Genomic DNA, 24,130 nt, shown 5'->3' on the forward strand with positions numbered 1-24,130 from the left:
ACTATATCATGACTGTTGATTTGGTTTTTTTCTCACTCCAATAGTCTGTGAGCTCCTTAAGGATAGAAACCTTTTTTTTTTTTTAATAAATTTATTTATTAATTTGTTTTTGGCTGCGTTGGGTCTTTGTTGTTGCACGAGGGCTTTCTCTAGTTGCGGTGAGTGGGAGCTACTCTTCGTTGCAGTGCGCGGGCTTCTCATTGCGGTGGCTTCTCTTGTTGTGGAGCACAGGCTCTAGGCGCGCGGGCTTCAGTAGCTGTGGCGCACGGATTTAGCTGCTCCGCGGCACGTGGCATCTTCCCGGACCAGGGCTCGAACCCATGTCCCCTGCATTGGCAGGCAGATTCTCAACCACTGTCCACCAGGGAAGTCCCAGAAACCTTACTTTATTTATCTCTGTATTCCCAGGCCTGGCAAAGTACCTGGCATACAATAAATGCCTGTATTGAATACTTAACTATAAATACTAGAACACTAAGTGTCACTTTAATGCTAAACACTACTTAAACCTTAAAATCACCTTGCTTCTCAAATATGCACAAACGTTTATATTTCAGTAAGTTGAAGAATGTAAATTTTCTCATGAACATTCCCTTTTTCAGTGTAGTTGATAATATTAAATCATAAGATATTCTTTCAACCCCAAAGACACAAGAATAGTTTTTGTAATCATTTGATATGTTTTTTTGGCCAGATATAACTTCTTAAATCTTGAGGACCACCACCTCCTTCCATTGCAAAAAAAATGGGAAGTTTTGGCAGGAGCTACAGACCCAAAAGTACAGGGGGAGTGGGGCTTTCTCTGTGTGGGAGGAGCGTTCATGACTGCTCTCTTTTCTCTAGAGTTCTCTGTTCTCTTCCCATCATACCGAAGGGTAAGGCAGGCTTAGGGATGACCTCCTTTGGGTATGTTCCCCATCTTCTCTCACTTTGGGAACTCCTAAGAGGAGCAGGGTAAAGTCTAGGGTGGAGGAGGTAAGGAACAAATGGTTTATGCAAGCGTGGCCTTGGGTTTAGGGAAATATCTACATCATGGACTTACTTTTCCCTGACTCTTCTGGTCAGAGTTTCTGATCTAAGAAGAGCAAGATCAGTGCGTGGACATCCAAAGTAAAAGGGTGTAATTACCTAGAGCATCTTCTCTGTTTAAATATCACTTATCGCTCCCCAACCCCCATCCCATTGCCTCCAAACTTGTTTCCAAAACAAAAGCATTGCCCCAAGGAAGAGTTTATACCATGATAGGTATCCCAAGTGGGAAAAGGCTGGGGGATCAGGCCAGAGAAAAGCAGAGATGATAGGGAATTGTGGCCAGCCACTTTTCTTGTTATCAATCACTGCTTGCCCTGCAGTGACAGACTGGCTGAACACAGTCCCTTAATTAGGATTCTCTTTGGACCTCTCTCTGAATACTTGACTCGATTCTTTGCGAAGTCTGGGTCAAAAGGTTTAAGGAAGAAGCCAAATCGTGAGTTTTTGTTAAAGAATAACCATATCTTTAAACAGAACCTTTGGTAACCACAGAAATATGCACAGAGTTGAGCACACAGATTTTCTTTTCAAAGAAAAGAAAAAAATCTTTTTAGTCTACTCCCAAAGACCTAAATTACATCTTCCCTTAGATTTAACCTCCAGGAAGACATTTTAATCTTCCCTGGAACACCCTCTACCACCATCTCCTCTCTGGAGAGTCTCCTAAATGGCTCAACAGAATGGTTAAACCAATGACCCTACCCCAAGGAGCTTTCCCATATAATTCCTCCTTTGTGTGATGATTCCTAGCCCATCTTCCCCAGCCCTTTATTCCGGCACCTGTGCATCTGTGAAGTCGTAGAAAGTAGCTGAGGTTCAGGCCTACCCATCTGTTACCCACTCACTAGTCAATCAGAGTGTTAAAGAGAAAAACCACAGGCCCAAAATGGTGTCACTTGTGCTAAAGCCCCTGATACCAAATCTAGATTTAATACCTGACCTAACTGCCATTTCCACCTTCCCCAGGAATGTAATCTTAATCAACTAGTCTGGAGTTTTCCAGTCAGCACCAACAAGGTCATCTGCCACGTGGGCCTTCTCCATCCCCCAGAGGAAGGAGAGGCAATCTATGCCATAAAACCCTTGCCATTCCCTCCCCCTCAGTCCCCCAAAAAAGATGTCGTGGCCTAAAAAAAATTCTTTCTTTTCTTTTGCTAAGAGCTCCTTTGCCCTACCCTTCTTTATATAAACACCTTCAATTTTGTACAACCCCTTGGAGCACCCTTCTGGTTGCTAGAAGAAATGCTGCTCAATTCATAAATCACCTAATAGAGCCCATTCGATTTTCAATTTTATTTGGTTGCTTTTTTTTTTTTTTGGCCATACCACGTAGCATGTGGGATCTTAGTTCCTTGACCAGGGATTGAACACACACTCCCTGCTGTGGAAGCGTGGAGTCTTAACCACTGGACTCCCAGGGAAGTCCTGCATTTTGTTTTTTAACAAGAGAAACCAAATTGTTTGATTGAACGGGTTCTGCTTTAAGAGACAGAAGAATGCTGTCCAGTAATGTCGTGGAGAATTCATTTAGTCTCTTTCCATCTTCTATCCTGGAGGGAAAAAACAAAGACAGAAGACATCATGATACACAGAAGGTCTTCACAATGATAGAGGAGTTTTTTCCTGACTAGTAAAAAAAAATCTCACAAAACACACGATGGGATTATTAGAGTGTTATCTCAGGGAAGTAGAATCAGGTAATCTGTACTTTTGTCTTAGTATTTTTATATAAAAAGATATATAATGTAATAATTAGGAAAATTTTCAGCCAAAAAAAGAAAATACTGTTTTTAAAAATCACATAGGGCTTCCCTGGTGGCGCAGTGGTTGAGAATCTGCCTGCTAATGCAGGGGACACGGGTTCGAGCCCTGGTCTGGGAAGATCCCACATGCCACGGAGCAGCTGGGCCCGTGAGCCACAATTGCTGAGCCTGCGCGTCTGGAGCCTGTGCCCCGCGACGGGAGGGGCCGCGATAGAGAAAGGCCCGCGCACCGCGATGAAGAGCGGTCTCCGCACCGCGATGAAGAGTGGCCCCCGCTTGCCGCAACTGGAGAAAGCCCTCGCACGAACCGAAGACCCAACACAGCCAAAAATAAATAAATAAATAAATAAGAAAATCCTTAAAAAAAAAAAAAAAAAAAAAATCACATAGAACCCCTCATACAAATGCCACTATTAACTTTTTCTGATGTGAACTATGGAGATGATTATTCTCTCTTCAAGAGTTTAGGACATATTGTACAACAACTATACCTCAGTTTTTTTAAATAAAAGAGTTCAGGACAAAAAAGTAAAGTCCACTTTATCAAAAATAAGCTTCCAAAAGATAATACCCTTAACTCAGAAGAACGTCTCCTTAACTTCTGAATACTGCCACCCTACCCCAAAAGCCCAGCCTTCTTTCTTCTGGGCTTACCTCATTCACAGGGATCAGAATACTGAATTGTTGCCTGTTCATCTGTAAAATTAAATGACACATATTATTATATTGCAGGCCTAATACATTCAGAGAGAAAATACTACATAAAAGTTACTGCTTTAACCCTCTTCAAAAGATTTCTACAGGTTATGAGCACATTCAGAATTACAGCAAGTTTCCAATGACTAATATTTGCACACTTGTAGTAAATTAGTCATTGCAGCAAAAATATTAAGAATAGTTAGTCTTTAGAAAACATCGTTCTTTCAGTCTATGGACCACGTTGTATAAAATATGTCTAGTGCAGAAGACTTTTTTAAGTGGCATGTAATTGATTTAAAATGCTTTAGGAGATCAGATAATGTAATTATGTGCACTTGGCTTGGAAAGGAGTATCCGTAAAATTAAGAAAGATATCATGAAGAATGAGGTAGAAGTATGTTGCGAGATGCAGATAACTCTTGGCCATCACCTGGTAGGTAGTAGTCATAGACTTTGATGGTTGCTGGTTTGAGGTTGGTGACCAACAGGCTTTGGCTGATGGTGAAGGTATAGGTCTGAGTCTTCTTACTAAGCTGTGGGGAAGACAGACAAACATCACATTAAAACAAAAGTGAAAATAACATCTCTGTCAGGTGGAGGTTAAAAGACACTTGCTGTCTTCACACAGATTTTCTGAAGCCCTTCTACCTCTGCTCTATGCCACTCCTAATATTGCCTCCTGCTGTCTTCCTGGCTTTTTCTTCTTAGCATCTTACCGCTTCCTGGTCCTTCTGTAAAATGGGTTTGTTCTTGGTCTACTCTAACCCGTGGCTCCTCCACTAAATTAAGTGAAGTGGCCAAAGGAACGGAGGCTTCCACTTCACTCCAACACCTGTATGCTCCCGATCGCCTTTCTCTCTTCATTCAGGTCTCTGATCAAATGACGTCTCCTCAGAGAGGCCTTTCCTGACCACCTTACTTTATCTATTTATGGTTTTAAGATTTTTTTGACGTGGACCATTTTTAAAGTCTTTATTGAATTTGTTACAATATTGCTTCTGGGTTTTTTTCTGTTTTGGTTTTTTGGCCACGGCATGTTGGATCTTAGCTCCCTGACCAGGGATGGAACCCGCACCCCCTGCATTGGAAGGCGGAGTCTTAACCACTGGACCGCCAGGGAAGTCCCCTGACCACGTTACTTTAAAACAATCACATCCTGGCCTAGCCCCACCACACTCCTGCGTAGTACTGATTACTACTAAAATTATTCCTGAATATGTGTGTGTGTGTGTGTGTGCACATATATATGTACTTTTAAAATTTGCATATTGCTTGTCTCTCCATTAGAATATCAAATCCATGAGGGCAGGGGTCATGCCTACTGTTTTTACTGCTGCATCTCTATCACGTCGAAGAGTATCTGGCATATACTGGTGGCTCAATAAATATTTGTTGAATAAGTGAATAAATGGAGAGTTCAAAACAATTGCATAAATTAATCTAATATAAAAAGAAAATAAGATTTATGTTGTAAATTTATGTATTTATTTACTTTTATTTTATTTTTGCTGCACAGCGTGGCTTGCAGGATCTTAGTTTCCCAACCAGGGATCAAACCTGTGACCCCTGCAGTGGAGGAGTTGAGTCCTAACCACTGGACCGCCAGGGAAGTCCCTATATTGTAAATTTAAATAAGAAGTTAGAAACACCTAATTGGAAGATATTTCCAAAGAGATTTCTTTAGGTACAGTGCTTCTAAAAGCATGGTCCAGGAACTCTCAGGGATCCTTAAGACTGTATCTGGCAGCCTGTGAGATCAGAACTCTTTTTGGAATAATATTAAGACGTTATTTGCCTTTTTCACTCTCATTCTCTTTCATTGTACTAGTGTAAGGGAGCTACCTGATGTGTGATATTGCAACAGATTGAATGCAGAAGCAGATGGGAGAATTTCACTCTCTTTGATTAAGCTAAATATTAAAGCAAAAACATAAAACAATCTGCTATTCTCATTTTTTTTGTTTTGGGAAATACATTTTTCATAAAATATTATATTAAAATGTAGTGAGTTTATCTTTGTTGTTTTTAAGTGACAATAAATATTTTAGTATTTTTCTCAGTTTTAATTTATAATAAGTTAAATGTCAGTAAATGTAACCCACATCACCACAAGCTCTTTGAGGTCATTTAAGAGTAGAGAGGGGTCCTGGAAAAAAATCTTTGGAACCACTGTTCTCGTTGATCATTTAGTTACCATAAAGATTTAAAGTAAATGACTAATATAAACCAAAAGAAAGCTGGGATAGCAGGCTTAATATCTGACCAAATAGAATCTAAGGCAAAAAAAAAAAAAAAGTGCATGTGTACGTAGAAATCTAAAGCAGAGAAATATATATATATATATATATACACACACACATACACATATATAATTAGTGTAAAAGAAGCACAGTGTATACTAATAAAAGGAAAACTGAAAAAGATATGTTCATAACATATACATACCTAATTATATAGTTGAAAAATATATCAAGAAACAACTGACAGGGCTTCCCTGGTGGCGCAGTGGTTGAGAATCTGCCTGCCAATGCAGGGGACACGGGTTCGAGCCCTGGTCTGGGAAGATCCCACATGCCACGGAGCGACTAGGCCCGTGAGCCACAACTACTGAGCCTGCGCGTCTGGAGCCTGTGCTCCGCAACAAGAGAGGCCGCGACAGTGAGAGGCCCGCGCACCGCGATGAAGAGTGGACCCCACTTGCCGCAACTGGAGAAAGCCCTCGCACAGAAACGAAGACCCAACACAGCCAAAAATAAATAAATAAATAAATTTAAAAAAATAAAAAGAAACAACTGACAGAATTGCATAGATAAATGGATAAAGGACAAATCAATAATTGTAATTAGAAATTTTAACAAGCCCTTTTCCAAAACTGATAGATTGAGCAGAAAAATAAGCAGAGTTAACAAAGACATGAACAACAGAAATAATCATCTTGGACTTTTAGATCTAGATCAAATCCATACCCAAGAGAAAGGGAATGGACATTCTTTTGGAGCACACAATGAACATTTCCAAAAAAGACCATATATTAGGTCACAAAAGAAACTTCTATGCATTTCAGAGGCTCACTATCATGATCTCAGACCATAATGCAATAAAATTAGAAATTAGTAACAAAAAGATGGCTTTAAATAGCCCATGAATTTCCCCCAAAATTAAGATATAGAACTAAATGGTAATAAGAACAATGCTTGTCAAAAATTGTGGGACAAAGACAGAATATACTTAGAGGGAAATTTATAGTTCATATTCATCAGAAAATAAGAAAGACTAAAAATAAACAAATCGGCATTCAACTTAAGAAGTTAGACAAAGAATAACAAAAAATGTCCTTTCCCCTTCCCTTCAGCCCAAAATAAAGAAAAGAAATAATGAAGAAATTAATGAAACAGCCCCCCCCCCAAACCAAGCAAGCAAATAACAAAAAACAACAGAGAAGAGGAATAAAACCAAGAATAACTTGTTAAATGTGAATCAGATTGTCCTCTGGTGATGCTGATCAAGACAAAAGGGGAGAAGATACATAGAAAAAGGAAATAGTCACAGATATAATCATGACGGTTGGCTTTTAGACCATTCGACTTGATGTCTCAGATTAGAAGCTGACAAAGCTGGCTGGATACACTGACCGGCCCGCCATTGCAGTCTCAGGAATGGTGTCATGGAAATTAGAATCCCCAGGTGCTACTCCCAGCTTGGACACTGACAAACAGGATGACTTGACAAGCACACTCACTCTTATCAATTCAGCCTCAGCCTCCTTACGTAGAAGGAGGGGTGCCGTGTGAGACTCAAAGAAGGTGTGTATGAAAGCATCATAAACTTTGCAAAATGTTTAAACAACTACAATATCATGATTTCAGGGTTTTTCCTGATACACTAACCAGAGTTGTCTCAAAAGAAACTATACAGGACTTACCCTAAAGAGCCACCCCCTGGCAGATAAGAAAACTACAGTAAGATGAATTGGTGTGGGAGTGGAAAACATTACTAACAACAGTTAATTTTAATTGGAGATAGTCTTGTCTGTCAGTTATATAATAATGGCACCTTTCTTCCTTGTGCTAAATAGAGTATGATGAAATAAGCATCATAACAGTTTTTAGAATACTACTAGTCCTTGAGAACTCCTTATTTGGTTGAAATGAAAAGTTACATACAATGTCTAATGAAAATTAATTAACATTAACATTACATTATAAAATAATAATAATAATTGCTAATGTTTATGGAGGGTTTACTCCATACCAGGTACAATTCCAAATATCTTTTCATGTCTTAAATCACTTAATTCTTTCAACCACTCTGTGAGATAGGTAACTATTTTTACCACTACCTACCCTCATTCTATAGATGAGGAAACAATCATCCAACAATTGCAGCCAATGTTAGAACCAGGATTTTAACCCAAGCACTCTGGCATCAGAGCCTCAGCTATTAACCAGTCTGTTATTCTCCAGAGCTGTCATGTTGCGTGTGGGTATTAAGCACTTGAAATGTGGCCAGTCAGAAGTGAGATGTGCTGTCGGTGTAAAACACGTACTGGATTTCAAAGATGTAGTAAGAAAAAAAAAAAAATGTAGATACCTCATTCACACTTGTGTATGTTAATTACATGGTGAAATAAAAAAACATTTTGGGTATATAAAATTGAATAAAATATATAATTAAATTAATTTTATCTGTTTCTCTTTAATTTTTTTAATGTGGCTACTAGAAAATTTTAAAGAACACAGATGGCTCCCATTTTGTATCTGTTAGATAGTGCTGTCCTGGAGATGCAAAGGGGTATGTTATGGTACACCAGTAGAGTTCATCTCGTGGTTGTGAACTCCATCTCCCAGGTTCCTCGTCCTCGTGTGTGTGACACTAGTACATGCACATTAGAAGGGAAGTTGAAAAGACACATAAGCGATCAAGCTCTTTGGTTCGGTTCCCGATCCCTACCTCTTCCAAGTAGATGTTGAGTGTGTCAGGTCCAGATTCAACCTTCTTCACCAGTGATTGCTGGAGAAGCTGAATAAGAAAGGAGAAAAAAAAGGAGACTGAGAGCCAGAGCCTTCCCTATCCCCTAGAGTAATCTTCCAAAGCTCTGCCATGGTTGCAGAAACAATATATACTGTGTAAAAGGTAAGAAAAAGGAACCAAGACTATAACAGGTTCCATACCATATATCTGGTGCACCTTTGCAGCCCATTTAGATAATACAATCATGAGTTGTATGTATAAACCATGATGCCCATTTCACCGGCTTTTTAACGATAATTAAAAGCTATAATAATAAGCCCCCCTCAGAGATAGAAAACAGAAGCAACTTACTAACTGTTTGGTGCCTTCCATGGGACTGAACCCGGAAAGCATCTTTACTTCCACAATAACCATATTGGAAGAGCTGCGATTCCCCACATAACTGAGGGCAGAAAGAAGCAAACCTGTGTGAGTCCATTAGCTTCCCTCTCGGCACACTGTGCATCTGCAACACACACACACACACACACACTCTCTCTCTCTCTCTCTCTCTCTCTCTCTCTCCAGCTCAGCTTCCATGGTCTAGGTGCCCCCCCGCCGCACCTCCGCTGTCCTCACCTGGTATGGATGGCCAGAGCCAAGGATCGAGGTGAAGTACGTTGCTCACACCGAGCTTTCGCTATTTCCACACTAAGATTAAAGGCCTCCACACTTTTAGGAGGCAGAATATTATATCTCAGCACCGTCTAGTTGGAGGAAACAGATAACCAGATCAGAGTTGGGAAGGATTTTAAAGATTGTTCTGTTTGATAGATAACTAATGAGAACCAACTGTACAGCACAGGAAACACTACTCAGTGCTCTGTGATGACCTAAATGGGAAGGAAATCCAAGGAAGAGGGGATAGATGTATACATGTGGCTGATTCACTTTGCTGTACAGCAGAAAGTAACACAACATTGTAAAGCAACTTTACTCCAATAAAAAAGAAATAAAAAATAAAAAGAGGGTACGGTTCGAACGACTTTCCTTGCAAATAAGGTAGATGAGAGAAGGTTCTACTAGAGGCAGAGATGCCCTCAGACTCTCCTTCCCAACGCACACTAGTCCTCCTGGAGCCCTGCTTACCTGCACATAGACACAGCCCTGGCCTGAGGCCTCCAAGGTGTACACCCCGGGGATATCGGGCAGAGTCTCCTGCTGAAACAGCAACCGGTTGGCAGCTTGAACGTTGAAAGTGTGCTGGAAATTCTGAGCGGATTTTACAGTCAGGTTGACTTCCTCAGACAGCACATAGACAGTAGTGGCATACTTGGCAAGAGCTTGGAGAGCAACTACAGTATCCTGAGGAAAACAATCAGGCATCAGGCATATGCTTACTGTTTTGTGGGCCATTGGAACTAACCTCCAACAACCCTGTAACTTACACACCTGATTGTTGTTCACTAGCTTGGATGATACCTCCTCTAAGTATCTAAGAACCACATTCACCAATGCTGGGGAAGCTAACGTAGAAATCATAATATCTTACCTGCATAGAAAATCACCATCAAGTCATTCTTTAACACTCATGGGTCGTTAGGCTAATTTCATATATTTATATTCAGCAATGAAACCTAGCTTCAGAACGGGCTATTGTTAGAAGTAAGTGGATCGAAGAGAATCCAAAAAAGAGTATATATATATATATATATATACATATAACTGATTCACTTTGCTGTACAGCTGAAACTAATGCAACATTGTAAAGCAACTATACCCCAATTTTTTTTTAATTGGTGTAAAAAAACCCAAGAACAAAAAGTGAGTGGATCACTGCTCAATATATATTTTGCAATTTCCTTATTTGGGGAAGAAACAGCAGTAACTTGATAACCCTAAAAATTGCATGCTCTTCAAAGTTATTTAATTGCATAATGATCTTCTGTGGCACAGGGTATCAGGGGATTCTTGGAAAACCCCTCCTTGAAGGACAAAGCTTCTTAGCCATTATGACATGTGACAATCTTTTCTTCATCTGGGAATAAGACAGATAAACTGTTTCTAAGAGAGCATGGCATCACGTAAAAAGTGTGAGCCTTTCCTTTCTGAAAACATGATTTATATAAATTACAACCGGAGGAAAGAAAAAAAGAATGAGATATTCTGCAAAATTGTCATATCTCACTCTGTGTTATGGAATTTCTGTATGCTTGAAACTTTGTCAAATATCTACTGCAGAATAAAGGAACCCCACTTCTCCCTATCCCAAACAAAAAAGAACAGTCATATTTAGACATCACACTGTCATATAAAGATAGGAAGACAGGTATCAACCCAGGGGAAGCTGTGAACAAGTTATATCTGTGCAGCTTGGCCATCTACAAACAACTTTTTGTCTATGCTCTGTGACCTGGAGCCCAGGAGGGCTTTCTTTATTCCTTGGACATGTGGAGACAATTCAAGGACTGGGACCTCACCATCACCTAAAAACCAAAGTGGGTGATATGTGACTTCTTGTAATAGCCAAGGATTTTATTGAAAAGCAACTCTGGCATATATCTGTCACAGAGAATTCTAAACATTCCATCCTCTGCTTTCTAAAATTATATATTATGATTATTTAGGGCTCAGCAAGAAGAAGGAAATCTTTCCTGATCTTTGGCCAAGAATTTCCCTGAAACAAGGAAACATAGTACCATATAACTTTTTAAAATTCCAATTAAGTCATTACCATATGCAAGGTCTGAACATCATCTCTTAACATCTACACCAGGCACTCCATCTATTAAAATCTGTTCATTCTTCCAGGTCTACTTTACATGTTACATCCTCAGTGAAACTGGCCCTAATTTCAACAAGTCATACTATAATCGCTATGAGAACAAAAAATGTGTTTTCTTGTTTACCTCTGTATCATCAGTGACGTGGAAAGAGTAGGGATTTAATACTATTTACAGAACAAATGAATTAATGGCTATTCTCTCTGTGATCATCTAAGATGATTTTTATGACATTATTTGAATTTATCATACAATTCCACCTCCTTTTTTCCCTACTGCCACCCCACCAATTCGATTTCTCTTTACCCCTAACCTAGACAAATGTAATAGTCTCCTGATCTCTTCAAATCCAGTGTCTCTCTCCTCTAAATCATCCCATATCCAAGGGACAGATTAATCTTTCTGAAACAAAGTTTAAAAAAATTAATGGCTCCTCAGAATTAGGCAGAAACTGAGCCTGACATGCAAGGCCCTTCATAATATGAAGCTACCTTACCTTTTCAACTAAGTCCCTTTATGCTTCAGCTAAACCAGTTTTCCCAACAGCCATTCTACGGTTTTGCAAATGGGTGTCTCTACTCAGACTATTCCCCCTTCCTTTCAATAGTTGCCTAAAATTTTTACATGTCCCTTTAGATCTCCCTCAAGTGTCATTCCCCTGTGAAGACTTTTCTTACCCCTCAAGCTGATATGAGGTCTCTCTCCCTCTTGAAATTCAATATTTTGTACGTTTTGTATCTTTGTGAAGACTTTTCTTATCCCTGTGAAGACTTTTCTTATCCCTCAAGCTGATATGAGGTCGCTCTCCCTCTTGAAATTCAATATTTTGTAACTTTTCTATCTTTGTTCTGTAACCAGATCCTGCTATGTAATATATACAACTTTTCCTAGCTTTCTTTCTAGGTTGTAAACTTTTTAAAGACTCTATCTTACCAGCTTTCCAATACCTGAAATAGGAGGTATACCCGTAAAATCTTGCTTTGATGCTTACAGACCCCATAACTGGCTTTCCAGTTTGTGACTATGTAAATCTAGCCATAATTATACATGTCCTCTTTACATGTAGAACATAGATTTCACGATGTTTCATACTCTACAAAGAAAGAGACTTAAATGCATAGAGTACTATTTATGTGCTCAAATGACCTAATTTTATGAACCCTTCTATATATTTTTCGCATGATTTTCTCCCTTTCTATAGAGTGATTAGTCCCTGGACCTAGAGGGCAAGGGCAATAGTTTTTCCTCTCTCTCCACACGAGATCTAATCCTGGTTTTTCCTCTCTCTCCACATGGGATCTAACCCTACCTGATGAGTGGCAGAAGAGCAGGCTACTTACCTGAGTGGAGGAGAACCCTCCATATGCATTCTGCTGCTTGACCAACCAAGCCACTATGCCAGTGGCCTTGTTTATCTCATTTTGAGTCAAGTTGGCTTTGCTGAGCCAGGTCAACAACACATATGCCGTAAGTTCCACATCTACAGCCTCAGGCTCAGACCAAGGGCTGGCATCCAATGACGGAGTAGGTTTGTGGCTCCAGTGAAAGGACGTTCCTATGGAGAAAAACACATACTTAGGAAAGTCTTAGAAGGAAATGACTTTCCCATATTCACTTTGTAAATGCTACACCTTAAACCAGAGAAAGTACCAACCAAAAATTAATCGTGAGTTAGAAAAAAATATTTCTCAAATCTTCTGATTTATTGGCCACCATGTCTATGGAAGGATGTGTGTGTGAGTGTGTGTACACCCGCACATAATTCCCCAGGGTAAAGCTGGGAGCATCAGTAAATGCCTCCAGCAATGATATCAGAACCTCCCTTGTTAATTTATAAATTCTTATGTTAATGGAGATAGGTAAGTAGAAACTTCTTTTAAGAATTTTATGTGTTTGGGGTCTTTTTTTTTTTTTTTTGGCTTACAAAATTTTATTAATTTTCAGCATTTATTTTCCTTAATCAAAGGTCTAACATTTTAAGAAGAATAAAAACGGCAGAACATGCATAAGAACTCTGAGAAACCATAGAAGAAATGCTAATGAGGGCGAGCAAATAAAATATGAGACCAAATCCCGACTCTATGACAGCCACAATGGCAGGTAACTTGAAGACAACGAACAGCAAGTAGAAATGAGAAGAGTGGAAGCTATAAGTCTAACTAAATATAAGGTTAGAGATAATAAATACATAGCCCACAGGAGGCAATCTAAGTGGAAGAACAAAAGAAAACATGTCAGCCTGCAATGCAAGATAATGGAGAAGAGTTAATCACATTAAACTGATATACACCTGAGCAGATATAACTCCACCCACTGCCTGAGATCCCCATTCCATGACTAGAGCTGCTTATACACAGGCCAAAACACTACCCAGAGCCCATATGAGAGGACAACTCGGCAATGACATTAGTATAGATGAAAGCTGAGATTAAATTTCTGCCTGGAAGTATAATTTTAAATAAACAGCTAGGTAAGTAAAATTCATTCATATTGTATTTACAAGATCTGTTAGAATATCGAATACTTTTTTTTTTTTTTTTTTTTTTGGCCACACCACGTCACTTGCGGGATCTTAGTTCCCCGGCTGGAGATTGAACCTCTACCCTCAGCGATGAAAGCGCCGAGTCCTAACCCCTGGACCGCCAGGGAATTCCCAGAATATCAAATATTATTCTAAATACATCCAAAAGTTTGAAAAGGACCTTGAGAAATCTCCAAGTTCAAGTCATACCCCATCAAACTCCATGATTTTACACCAAAGAATTGTTAAATATCTGCAAAAGGGTGGTTCTCCAATGCCAATACGTTTTCTGACTAGTTTCTACCATCTATTTTCTCTTCATGTTAAAAATATAACATGCCTTTGAGGACTTTCAGGGGCTTTCCTGCAAAACTGTTCACAATGATTTTATGACTTAACTTTTACTAAAATGAATCCTAGAATTGAATATATGTGGGACTATGGAGACTAGGGAAATTTTTCACATATTTTCACAATTTCAAAAAACTCCTGGGATTTCCCTGGCGGTCCAGTGGTTAGGACTCAGCGTTTTCACTGCGGTGGGCCCAGGTTCAATCCCACAAGCCACATAGCATGGCCAAAAATAAATAAATAAAATAAAAACAAGAAAGCAAAAAATTCCTAACATGGCCAACATACCTGAGATGATAGCCTGTCGATCTAGCTTTTCAAGAAGAATGTTTCTGATGTCCATTTTCCCAGCCAGAGTGAAAGTATAAGCTAGTAGGGCCTGTGTGTAGGGGTTGGTGGTGGAGGAGACGGAATGATTGAGACACTGCAGACCTTGACTCACCATCGGGTCCTAAAAAGTGAAGATGAAGAACTGAATTTATAAGGCATTCCTTTTAAAAGGGGCAGTGATAAGGAAATCATCATATCCTCTTTTGAGTTTAAAAGGCTAGCTAGGGACAAAAATAGGTGACTTTCTCTAGAAACAGGCATGATCAGGAGACTGTCAAGGGGAGGAGCTAGAGAAACTCACATCTGTGGTCTTTCCCATCTCCAGCAACGCAGCCGTGATGTAGGCAGTCAAGGAGACCTTGTCATCAACTCCACCCTGGATGGAAACGGAGACAGGAAGTCAGGGCAGCAGCCAGCACATGAAGAATTGCATGCACGTTGCAAAAATGTGTCCCCTCTGAACGGATGAATTATTATTATTATTTTTTAAAAAGTGCTCCTGGGACCTCCCTTGTGGTCCAGTGGTTAAGACTCCGAGCTCCCAACGCAGGGGGCCCAGGTTCCATCCCTGGTCAGGGAACTGGATCCCTCATGCCTCAACTAAAGATGCCGCAAGCGGCAACAAAGATCCTGAGTGCCGTAACTAAGACCTGGCACAGGCAAATAAATAAATAAATATTAAAAAAAAAAAAAAAAAAAGAAGCGCTCCTTTCCACAGGCTGACCACAGCCCCAAGCCTCCAGGACACACAGTGGAGGGGAGAACTGGCTGGACTTCAATAACTGCACAGCCTTATACGGTAACCTGCAAGAAGTAACATGAGGTCTTCAGCTCTGAGTGGGTATTTAGGAAACCCAAGATAAGGTGTTAGGAAGGATAACAGGTTTTAAAAAAAGTGGGGGGAGGGAGTTGGGATAAGGAGAAAATCTCTTATTCTCAGATTTTTTACTGAATCTGAGCCTCCCCCAAATGGACGTTCCCCTCAAGTGGCATAAAGCCCAGCTTCTTCTCCAGAGGAGAATAGGTAACACCTTCCCTGATTAATGCCTTTCACAGAAGGATATTAGCAATTTTTTAAAAAATATATGTAATCTAAATTACTATCTTTGTTCTATAGATAAGAGTACAAACACTTAAAGTGGTTAAATAGTTTGTTCAAGAGTACACAACTGTGGGCTTCCCTGGTAGCACAGTGGTTAAGAATCCGCCTGCCAATGCAGGGGACAAGGGTTTGAACCCTGGTCCGGGAAGATCCCACATGTCGCGGAGCAACTAAGCCTGTGCGCCACAACTACTGAGCCTGCACTCTAGAGCCCGCGAGCCACAACTACTGAGCCCACGAGCCACAACTACTGAAGCCATGCACCTAGAGCCCGTGCTCCGCAACAAGAGAAGCCACCGCAATGAGAAGCCCGAGCACCACAACGAAGAGCAGCCCCCGCTCGCCGCAACTAGAGAAAGCCCGCGCGCAGCAACGAAGACCCAACGCAGTCAACAAAATAAAATAATAAAATAAATAAATGTATAAAAAAAAAATACACAACTAATAAGCTGGGTTTAACTCTGGAGCTCCCGGTAAGGACCGAACCACCAAGCTTGACAACATAAATGATGGGTTTCTTGAGAGACTGGCTGGCTCTGGTAAGACAGGAGGAAGAAAAACCTCTAGGATCTTGTTCTAGTCACGTCCTGGCTTGTACTACTCCCCCGTATGGGGGACACTGGGAAGATCCTGCATAAGGAACACTAATGAATCATATAGAGATTTGGTTTTCAATGCTCAAGATTTTTTTTAATTGAATTTTTTTTTTTTTTCGGCTGCAACGCACGGCATGCGGGATCTTAGTTCCCAGACCAGGGATTGAAGCCATGCCCTCTGCAGTGGAAGCGCAGAGTCCTAACCACTGGACCACCAGGGAAGTCCCAGTGCTCAAAATTTTTAATCCAGGTCCTGGAATAGCAATAATGATTCCTCTAGGAAAGTTGGTACAGTCTTTCTCTCACTCGGTCTGTTCTGAATTGAACAAGCTGCCCTCACCCCGACACCTTGCCCTGTGTTGGGAAAGGTCAGGCAGTGCAGTGAATGGGCGGGAACAGTGCCTCTGGAGTCCAAGTGCTGTGGTTCAAATTACAGTCCTGCCGCCCACTAGCATTCACCTCAGGCAATTTACTTAACCCCTGCACCTAGTTTCTTCATCTGTAAAATGGAATTAATAATGATATGCCAGTGCTTAGCATGTTGATTTGTTGTAAACATTAAATATGAATATCAGATAGAGTACTTAGTGCCTGCCAGAGAGTAAACCCCTTACAAAAGACACTGAGCTGTCTAGGAGTCCCCACCAGAGGAAATGGCTTTGCTTCAGACTTAGGGAAATAGGAAAAGGCTCAGAGATCTTCTAGTCCAGTGGTTCTCAAACTTTAGCAAGTATCAGGGTCACCCAGAGGGCTTGTTAAAACACAGTTGCTGCCCTTACTCCCAGAGTTCCTCAGAGTAGGTCTGGGGTGAGAGCTGGAATTTGTATTTCTTTTTTTTTTTAAGATTTTTTTGATTTTTTTAAAAAAGATTTTTAAAGTCTTTATTGAATTTGTTACAATATTGCTTCTGTTTTATATTTTGTTTTTTTAGCCGCAAGGCATGTGGGATCTTAGGTCCCCGACCAGGGATAGAACCCATACCCGCTGCATTGGAAGGCGAAGTCTTAAACACTTGGACCACCAGGGAAGTCCCTGGAATTTGCATTTCAAACAAGTTCTCAGGTGGTGCCAATGCTGCTGATCTGGGGACCATACTTTGAGAACCATATGCTAGTACATATTCTCATTTTACAGATGTGGAAGCTGAATGCTCAGACTGGTTACGAATATTGACCAAGGTCACCCAGAGCCAGGCCTGAGACCTGAAGAACTGACTCTCAGGCCGGTGCTCTCTTGATTCTGCTCACTCAGAGGTACAAGTTCCTCCCAGACACAGTAGTGGGCTGTGGGCCTCTGGGCAGGTCCACACCTTCATAGCTGTTTGGAAGAGCTCTCCCACGTTGGCATAGCAGCCATCGGAGAGCTGGTTTCCTGCCATCCACATGAGAGCATCCTGGATGTTCTTGTCATCAATGAAGATGAGTTTCTGAGCCTGGCCAAAGCATTTGGTGACAAAGGCTGTCAGCCTGTATGGGTAAAGAGGGAAATGTGGCATGACAGTGGATTTCCAGGGGAGGGTGCAATAGTTCTACAGTTTATTCTGTTGAATGGTTCCAGAAGGGGAGTTGAGGAAACATAATGCCATAGGAAGCTTGGAAAAGGGAGGCATTAATTGGCATTCATGGGGACAAGAGCTGGGAGGTACAAGGTCAGAGAGAAGGGTAAGGGGCTTGACCATACATGAAGCTGAAATAAACAGTATTAAAGTGGTAGAGGATAGAAAGCAAGAAGGAATGGGGTTAAGGGGAGAGGTAGAGGAATAATTCCAGAGGGTTCAGGAATTATGCTCTGGGGTACAGAACTCATGGGGAACTGGACAACATTACCATGTGTTTCCATTTTCATCGTTCTCCCCAAAGGCACTGTAGGAGCCGGTGCTGTGTTTGTACATCAGCTCCCTCTGGTACCCTGGGAAGCCAGATGTGGTTTTAGATGACAGTGATAACTTCAAAAAACACCCCCATGGCCTTCAAGGATGAGGGACACTTCAGGGGCTGAACTTCCCTGAGTCTTATCACCGATCATAGGTGCTAGACAAGGTGTCCAAGAGTGAACACCAACTCACCCAGCTTCAGGAAACCCACTGCTCGAGACCTGATTTCCTCAGTCAGCATCCCTGTCGTCTCCAGGTACTGCAAGACGTAAATGATGGGAGCGAACAAGATCATGTTCTGCTCCCCACAGCCATTTGGCATCTGCACCAGACTGTCTAGGTTCTTCAGGGCTGTGCCCATGATGTCCCCTGGGATCCAAAAGGAGAGGGAAGGAAGGTGGTGGCAGAAGAAGGAACCCTTAAGAGTTATTATCATACATTTAACAAACACGTATTCACTATCATTTAGGGAGTCTCTACTCTGTGACCTGGGGGGCAAGAGACTCCACCTCGAAGAGCCCATAGTCAGGGGGGGGCAAACAGTTACAATACATTGCAATGCTAATTTATTATAAGCAAGTATAACATATATAATATCGGGTATGTACAAGGTGCTGGAGTACACAGAGAGGTATGTAGGCCACCTGAGGGCGTTCATGGCTTTCAAGAAGCTGATGAGGTTTGTAATAAAACCTGCAATGCTTAGTCTCAATCTCTAAGTGCCTCCACTGCATATAAATACATCACCCTCCAAATCACCAAGTCCCTCCCAAGCACACACACACTCCTGATATGCTTTTCCTCGTTATGTCTCTTGACCCCTCCATATACTTCACAAGCCAGTAAGCCTGACATAAGTGACTCATGAACATCTGCATTTTAGTCATTGAGTTCAACTCAAATGTGCAAATATGTACTGAAAGTCAACTGCAGGAACTGTACTAAGAACAAAAATGAAAAAGACGTGGCCCTTGTCCTCAAGGATCCCTCAATGCAGTGTGGAAGACAGACAGAGACAGTGAGCTATAATACAGTGAGGTGCTATTCCAGAGGTATGAATCAAATACAGCCAAAACGGAGACATTTTCACCTGGAAGGGATCTGGGTAGGGGGTTAGAGTACAGAAAGAACCTAACATGTATAGGCCTTCTACTATGGGCTAGATATTGTGCTGGGAAATTTATTATATTTAATCTTTACACCAATCCTGAAAGGTAGGTTATTATCACTGTCTTACAGAAGGGAAAAGAAGGATCGAAATTGTTCATTAACTTATCCAAGGTCACATGGCTATTAAATGGCAGAACTGGGATCCTAAGCCAGTTCGATACAACTTTCAAGCTCATGTTTTTCTATTTGCTCCCTCTCCTTGCCTAAAGAAGTGGCATGTCCTATGTAAATATGGTTGAATCTTCCCAAAACTGTATTCAAATATATGAAGTCCTCATTTTTAAATGGTTCCTGCAAACATTTCGTCTCCCCTCCACCCAATTTATAGACCTAAACCTAAATACATATCAAGCTTCAACGACCTTTAACTTCCTCCTGCCCAGACTCTTTTCTGTTTTTAACCAGAGTATACGTCTGTCTAATCCCATCTGCACTGCACAGGCTGTATTTGCCCACTTTGTAAAATAAGCTCTTCTTCCTTCATCACTTCTAATCTACCATACCTTCCTCCAGATAGGGCCATAGGCCTCAACCCATGCCACACCTTGGCAGCCTCTGGCCCCATTTTTCCTTTTGGAGCCAAGAATCTCTGGTTGCTTACCCAGAACAGAAACATAAGCCTTGGCTGAATCACGAACAACATCCACAGGGACCTCCAGGGAGATGGATTCTGAAGCCACTTTTCCTATGAGGGGCAGAGAAAAGGTAAAACAATAAAAGGTGGAAATAGTGGGGGTTCTCACGCCCAAACCACAGAAAAACTTGCCATAATCCAGGGTTTTCTGTACCCAGTGCTTTCTGTGGGTTGGAGGTCGATTTTTTTACCCTATTCACAGTGGTCTTTGCTGAAAATAAATTCCAGCGAGAGCCATAATTGTGCTGTACATTTTCTCTTCTTCATCCTGCCTTTCAGCTACTTGGCCCCATTGGGAATGGCACCCCTAGACTCTCCTATTTCTTCTTGTCCTGTATATTCCTCCTTTTGCCTAAGAAGACCTCCTGTTGCTAAGGGAATTCTCACACCAACCCCTCTCTGTGTTCACCCACCTTTGGAGCACAACAGTGAGCTGTGTGTCTTCTCCACAAGGACTCCTTCCGGCTGACATGGAGAGAGACAAGGATGGGTGAAAAAACATAGGTGAGTATCAGGGCAGGTGGCACTGAAGGAATAGGAAGGGGAAGGGAAATGGGGAGAAGAGGCCCTGCCTGTGCTCCAGGGCTTCACTCAGAACTGGAGAGAACAGAGCTTCTCTTTGACATTCAGAAGGACTCCATTTTAACCCAGGGAGGGGCCTCTCAGTAAAATTCTTTCTGGGCTAGAGCTAAGGATAAGTTTAGGAAACTTCTAAGAGACAGGATTGACAATGGGGTTCATGATGACAGGAAGCAGCGAATGATGACATTAGGGATTTTCTTAGGGGAAACTAACATTCATTGAGTGTCTACAAAGTAACAGGTACTGTATTAGGTACTTCCATAGACCATCAGTATGGGTTAAGCAAGTAGTTAAGGGCAGAAGGGGGTCAGGGAAGGATAAAGGTGAGCTGCCTGACTGGAGTTGGAGTAAGACTGCTGCAAGAGACTGACATGGTTAGACACACACTGAACATCCCTGGCTTGGTTGCTGCCTCTACCTCTGAAGCTAGGCCTGCAGAAAACTCACCTTGACCAGAACTGGTTTGATGAGTGTGTCACTCTGGCCCTTTTCTGGAACAAACCCCTTCTGGTCCCCACAGAGTTCATTGCTGTCCAGAATCTTAGTGCTCATAATGAAGTTTACATGACCTGAGAAGAAAGAGGGCAAAAGGAAGACATCAGCCCTATTGGCAGAGGTACCAATGAGGTCTCTTCCCCTCTAGATTAGTGCTTCTTAAACTTAATGGCATACAAATCACCTGCGGCTCTTGTCTATTACAATACAAACTCTATTTCAGTAGATCTGAGGTGGAGCCCACATTCTGCGGTAGGTGGCCTCTAAGGGACCCCAGTGATCCCTGCCTCCTGATATTTACACTGTTGTGTAATCCCCTCTTCTTGCCTGTGGGCTGGATTTAGTGATTCGCTTCTAATGGAGAGGATAGGGCAGAAGCAATGAGATGTCACGGCTGAGCTTAGGTTATAAAAAACACTGCAGCTTCTGTCTCAGGTGCACTCTTCCTCTCAAGCCACGAACTCTGGAGGAAGCCAGCTGTCATGTCATGAGGCAGCCCAGTGGGGAGATTCATGTGATGGGAAACTGAAGGAGGCCACTAGCCAACACCTGAGGCCAAGAACTGCAGCCTTCAGTCTAACAGTCCATGAGGATCAAAGGCTTTGGAATGAGCTTGGACGTGGGTTCTCTCCTGGGCAAGTCTTTGGATGAGAACACAGCCCTGGCTGAATTTCATGAGAGACCTTGGGCAAGAGCCATCCAGCTACACTGCACAAATTACTGACCCACAGAAACTGTGTGATAATAAATGTTTGTTCTTTTCAGCTGCTAAATTTTAGGGTAATTTGTTAAGCAGCAGTAGATAACTAATACACCAAAAGACTGTACTTTGAGTTGCAAGGACTTAATCCAAGAGCAAATGACATCTCATAGGATTATTGTGATGATTAAATGAGTTAATTCATGTAAAACAGTTAGGACAGTGCCTGGCCCATAGCCCATAGTAAGTATTTGACTAGTAACATTATCTCTTGTCCTGGCGTAAATATTAAAATCTCCCTCTTTCACTCTCAGAATAGTCCAGTGTGGATAATGTTTTGGTCATCTATCAAAGAATATTCGCTTATTTTTTTATAACATAGAATTAGGAGGGAGAAAAATAGAGGCAAATACAAAGAGGAAAGAGAAAACAAAGCAAATACAGTAGAGGAAAGGGTAGAGTTCTCAGTCTCTGTGCTTTCCTTGCCCATCTGCCACTTCCTTCTCTTACCCAGTTTGACAGCTGTGATAGTCCAGTGATAGGATTTTGATTCATCAGCACAGAGACAGCTGGAGGCCTGAGAGTCTGTCCCTGGTTCCACCTGGTACTCCTCTGATTTAGCCAGCTTAGTCTGAACCTGAAGAGGATATTTGAGTGATAAAGGGTCGGAGTAAAGGAGACAATACACAGAGGTTTAGGAAAATATGGGGGCAGAGACACCGACATCTCATTTCTTTCTCGGGGAAAATTGGTATGCTTCCAGTTTAGGGACTGACACCTGCTTCTTGCATCCCCAGCTCTTACCCTGATGCACTCCTTCAGATAATTGAAGATGGTGGCAGTAAGACGAAAGGATTCTCCGCGAACTACCGAGTAAGGGAGAGTCAGATCAACAAAGAATGGCTTGAAGGCAGTCAGTCCAACAGTGGGTGAAAGACCAAAGCCTCTGGACTGGGAAGTGCAAAAAGTCATGGCCTTCCATGTGGTGATGGTATCAGGAACTGTGACGTGGACAGACTCCTTCCCTGAGTTACTGTGAGAATACAAGAACCCAGGTGAGGCAGACAGCAGGAGAAAGGCATTTGGGAATTAAGCTACAAATTTGTCTGCAGAAGTGAATATTTCATTGCTGTTGTGTGTGGGGGAAAAAGCAAAAAGGCAATCGAAATGGTGGCCCACATGAATCTCAGAGTGTGAATCTTCGAGTGAGGATGTACAAGTATGGGAGAAGGGGGGTTGTCTGAGGATGTGAGGAGAGGGAGTATGTGTGGGTGGGCATCTGTGTGCAAACATATCTGTAAGAGAGCCCAGTGCCCTCTGAATCAGTGAGAATATGCCTTCTTAGGGTTTGTCAAAATGAGCGGGTAAGCAGTGGGCAAGAATCAAACTCATGTCAAGATGTGCCTTTCCGTTTGCGTGGCCCTGCAGTGAGAATGCACTGTCTGCACTGAGCAAATGTGAAGACGTGTGAATTTGTTTTGAGTGATTGTATATAACTGTTTAAGAATCCAGGGAAAGAAACACGTGCTCATATCCCCATTAAACCTTCTTGGCTTGAGACTTAGGTTCATTAGAAATTATCTGAGTCTGAGTTCTCTGCTGAATCTACACTGTATATATAATTTTGTTATACCTTTTAGGCATCACTTACCCAACAGGAAACAGATCCCAGAGCCAAGTCTCCGGGAAGTACTGGCGAACCTGAGAATCCTCTGGCTGACTTAAAGTTTCCATGTAAGGCACTGCAATATTTTCATAGATTTCTAAGGAGACCAAGAACAAGGGAAAAAGCAGAAGACTTATGTCATGTGATAAACTGAGGTGGAGAGAAAACCAGCAAGAAATTCAGAGGGAAGCAGAGAACATCCAGTCTGAGATGAGGACAACTAGTGAGCCTGCGCTCTAGAGCCCGAGAGCCACAACTACGGAGCCCTCGTGCCACAACTAATGGAGCCCGCACACCTAGAGCCCGTGCTCCGCAACAAGAGAAGCCACCTCAACGAAAAGTAGCCCCTGCCCGCCGCAAATAGAGAAAGCCCATGAGCAGCAATGAAGACCCAACGCAGCCAAAAATAAAAAGATAAATAAATTAATTAGTTTTTTTGAAAAAAAGAGAGAGATGAGGAGGAAGGACCACTGAGGAACTGACTGGTCATGAGACTATCAGGGGAAATGACAGACACGGACGTCTGGCCAGGGAATGAGTAGATAAGGGCTTCAGGCTTCAAAAGCCCTCCCCAGAGACAGAGAGAGAGTGAGATCCTAGGGAAACTGCCTTCATCTATAACCCACAATCCATTATCATTCTGGCTACTGGCTCAGTGCAAGAATAGGAGGCAAAGAGGGACCTTTCAGAGTTCCATGATGCTAAATATCTCAGTGAATCTGCAAGCCACAGAGGCAGCTTACCTCCCGTTGCAGTGCTGTGTTCTGAAATTTCGTAACTGCAGTCTATTGGCTTCTTGACTTTGGCGTTGGACAGTATTTTCAGGCCCACCTCCTGATAGGCACCAAAGGGACCAGAGAATGAAGAGTTAAGGGGGTCCTCT

At 41.9% G+C, this 24,130-nt stretch overlaps 1 protein-coding gene across 1 annotated transcript in view; it reads right to left on the reverse strand.

The window, feature by feature from the left end:
- Nucleotides 1-2,362: 2,362 nt before the first annotated feature.
- Nucleotides 2,363-24,130, reverse strand: part of A2ML1 (alpha-2-macroglobulin like 1) — a 43,122-nt gene continuing 21,354 nt past the window's right edge. Inside the window, exons 17-36 of the mRNA XM_007196168.2 lie at nt 23,991-24,081; nt 23,233-23,344; nt 22,386-22,614; nt 22,092-22,218; nt 20,834-20,955; nt 20,218-20,269; nt 19,772-19,855; nt 18,193-18,369; nt 17,954-18,035; nt 17,437-17,593; nt 14,731-14,805; nt 14,388-14,550; nt 12,568-12,782; nt 9,594-9,809; nt 9,084-9,211; nt 8,817-8,907; nt 8,445-8,513; nt 3,925-4,027; nt 3,450-3,491; nt 2,363-2,582 (exon numbers count right to left, since the gene is read on the reverse strand). Of these exons, the coding sequence (XP_007196230.1) occupies nt 3,451-3,491; nt 3,925-4,027; nt 8,445-8,513; nt 8,817-8,907; nt 9,084-9,211; nt 9,594-9,809; nt 12,568-12,782; nt 14,388-14,550; nt 14,731-14,805; nt 17,437-17,593; nt 17,954-18,035; nt 18,193-18,369; nt 19,772-19,855; nt 20,218-20,269; nt 20,834-20,955; nt 22,092-22,218; nt 22,386-22,614; nt 23,233-23,344; nt 23,991-24,081 (2,334 nt within the window). The 3' untranslated portion in view covers nt 2,363-2,582; nt 3,450. The remainder of the gene's footprint in view (nt 2,583-3,449; nt 3,492-3,924; nt 4,028-8,444; nt 8,514-8,816; nt 8,908-9,083; nt 9,212-9,593; nt 9,810-12,567; nt 12,783-14,387; nt 14,551-14,730; nt 14,806-17,436; nt 17,594-17,953; nt 18,036-18,192; nt 18,370-19,771; nt 19,856-20,217; nt 20,270-20,833; nt 20,956-22,091; nt 22,219-22,385; nt 22,615-23,232; nt 23,345-23,990; nt 24,082-24,130) is intronic.

This window comes from Balaenoptera acutorostrata, chromosome 11 (assembly GCF_949987535.1).
Source record: "Balaenoptera acutorostrata chromosome 11, mBalAcu1.1, whole genome shotgun sequence".
Taxonomy (NCBI): Eukaryota; Metazoa; Chordata; class Mammalia; order Artiodactyla; family Balaenopteridae; genus Balaenoptera; species Balaenoptera acutorostrata.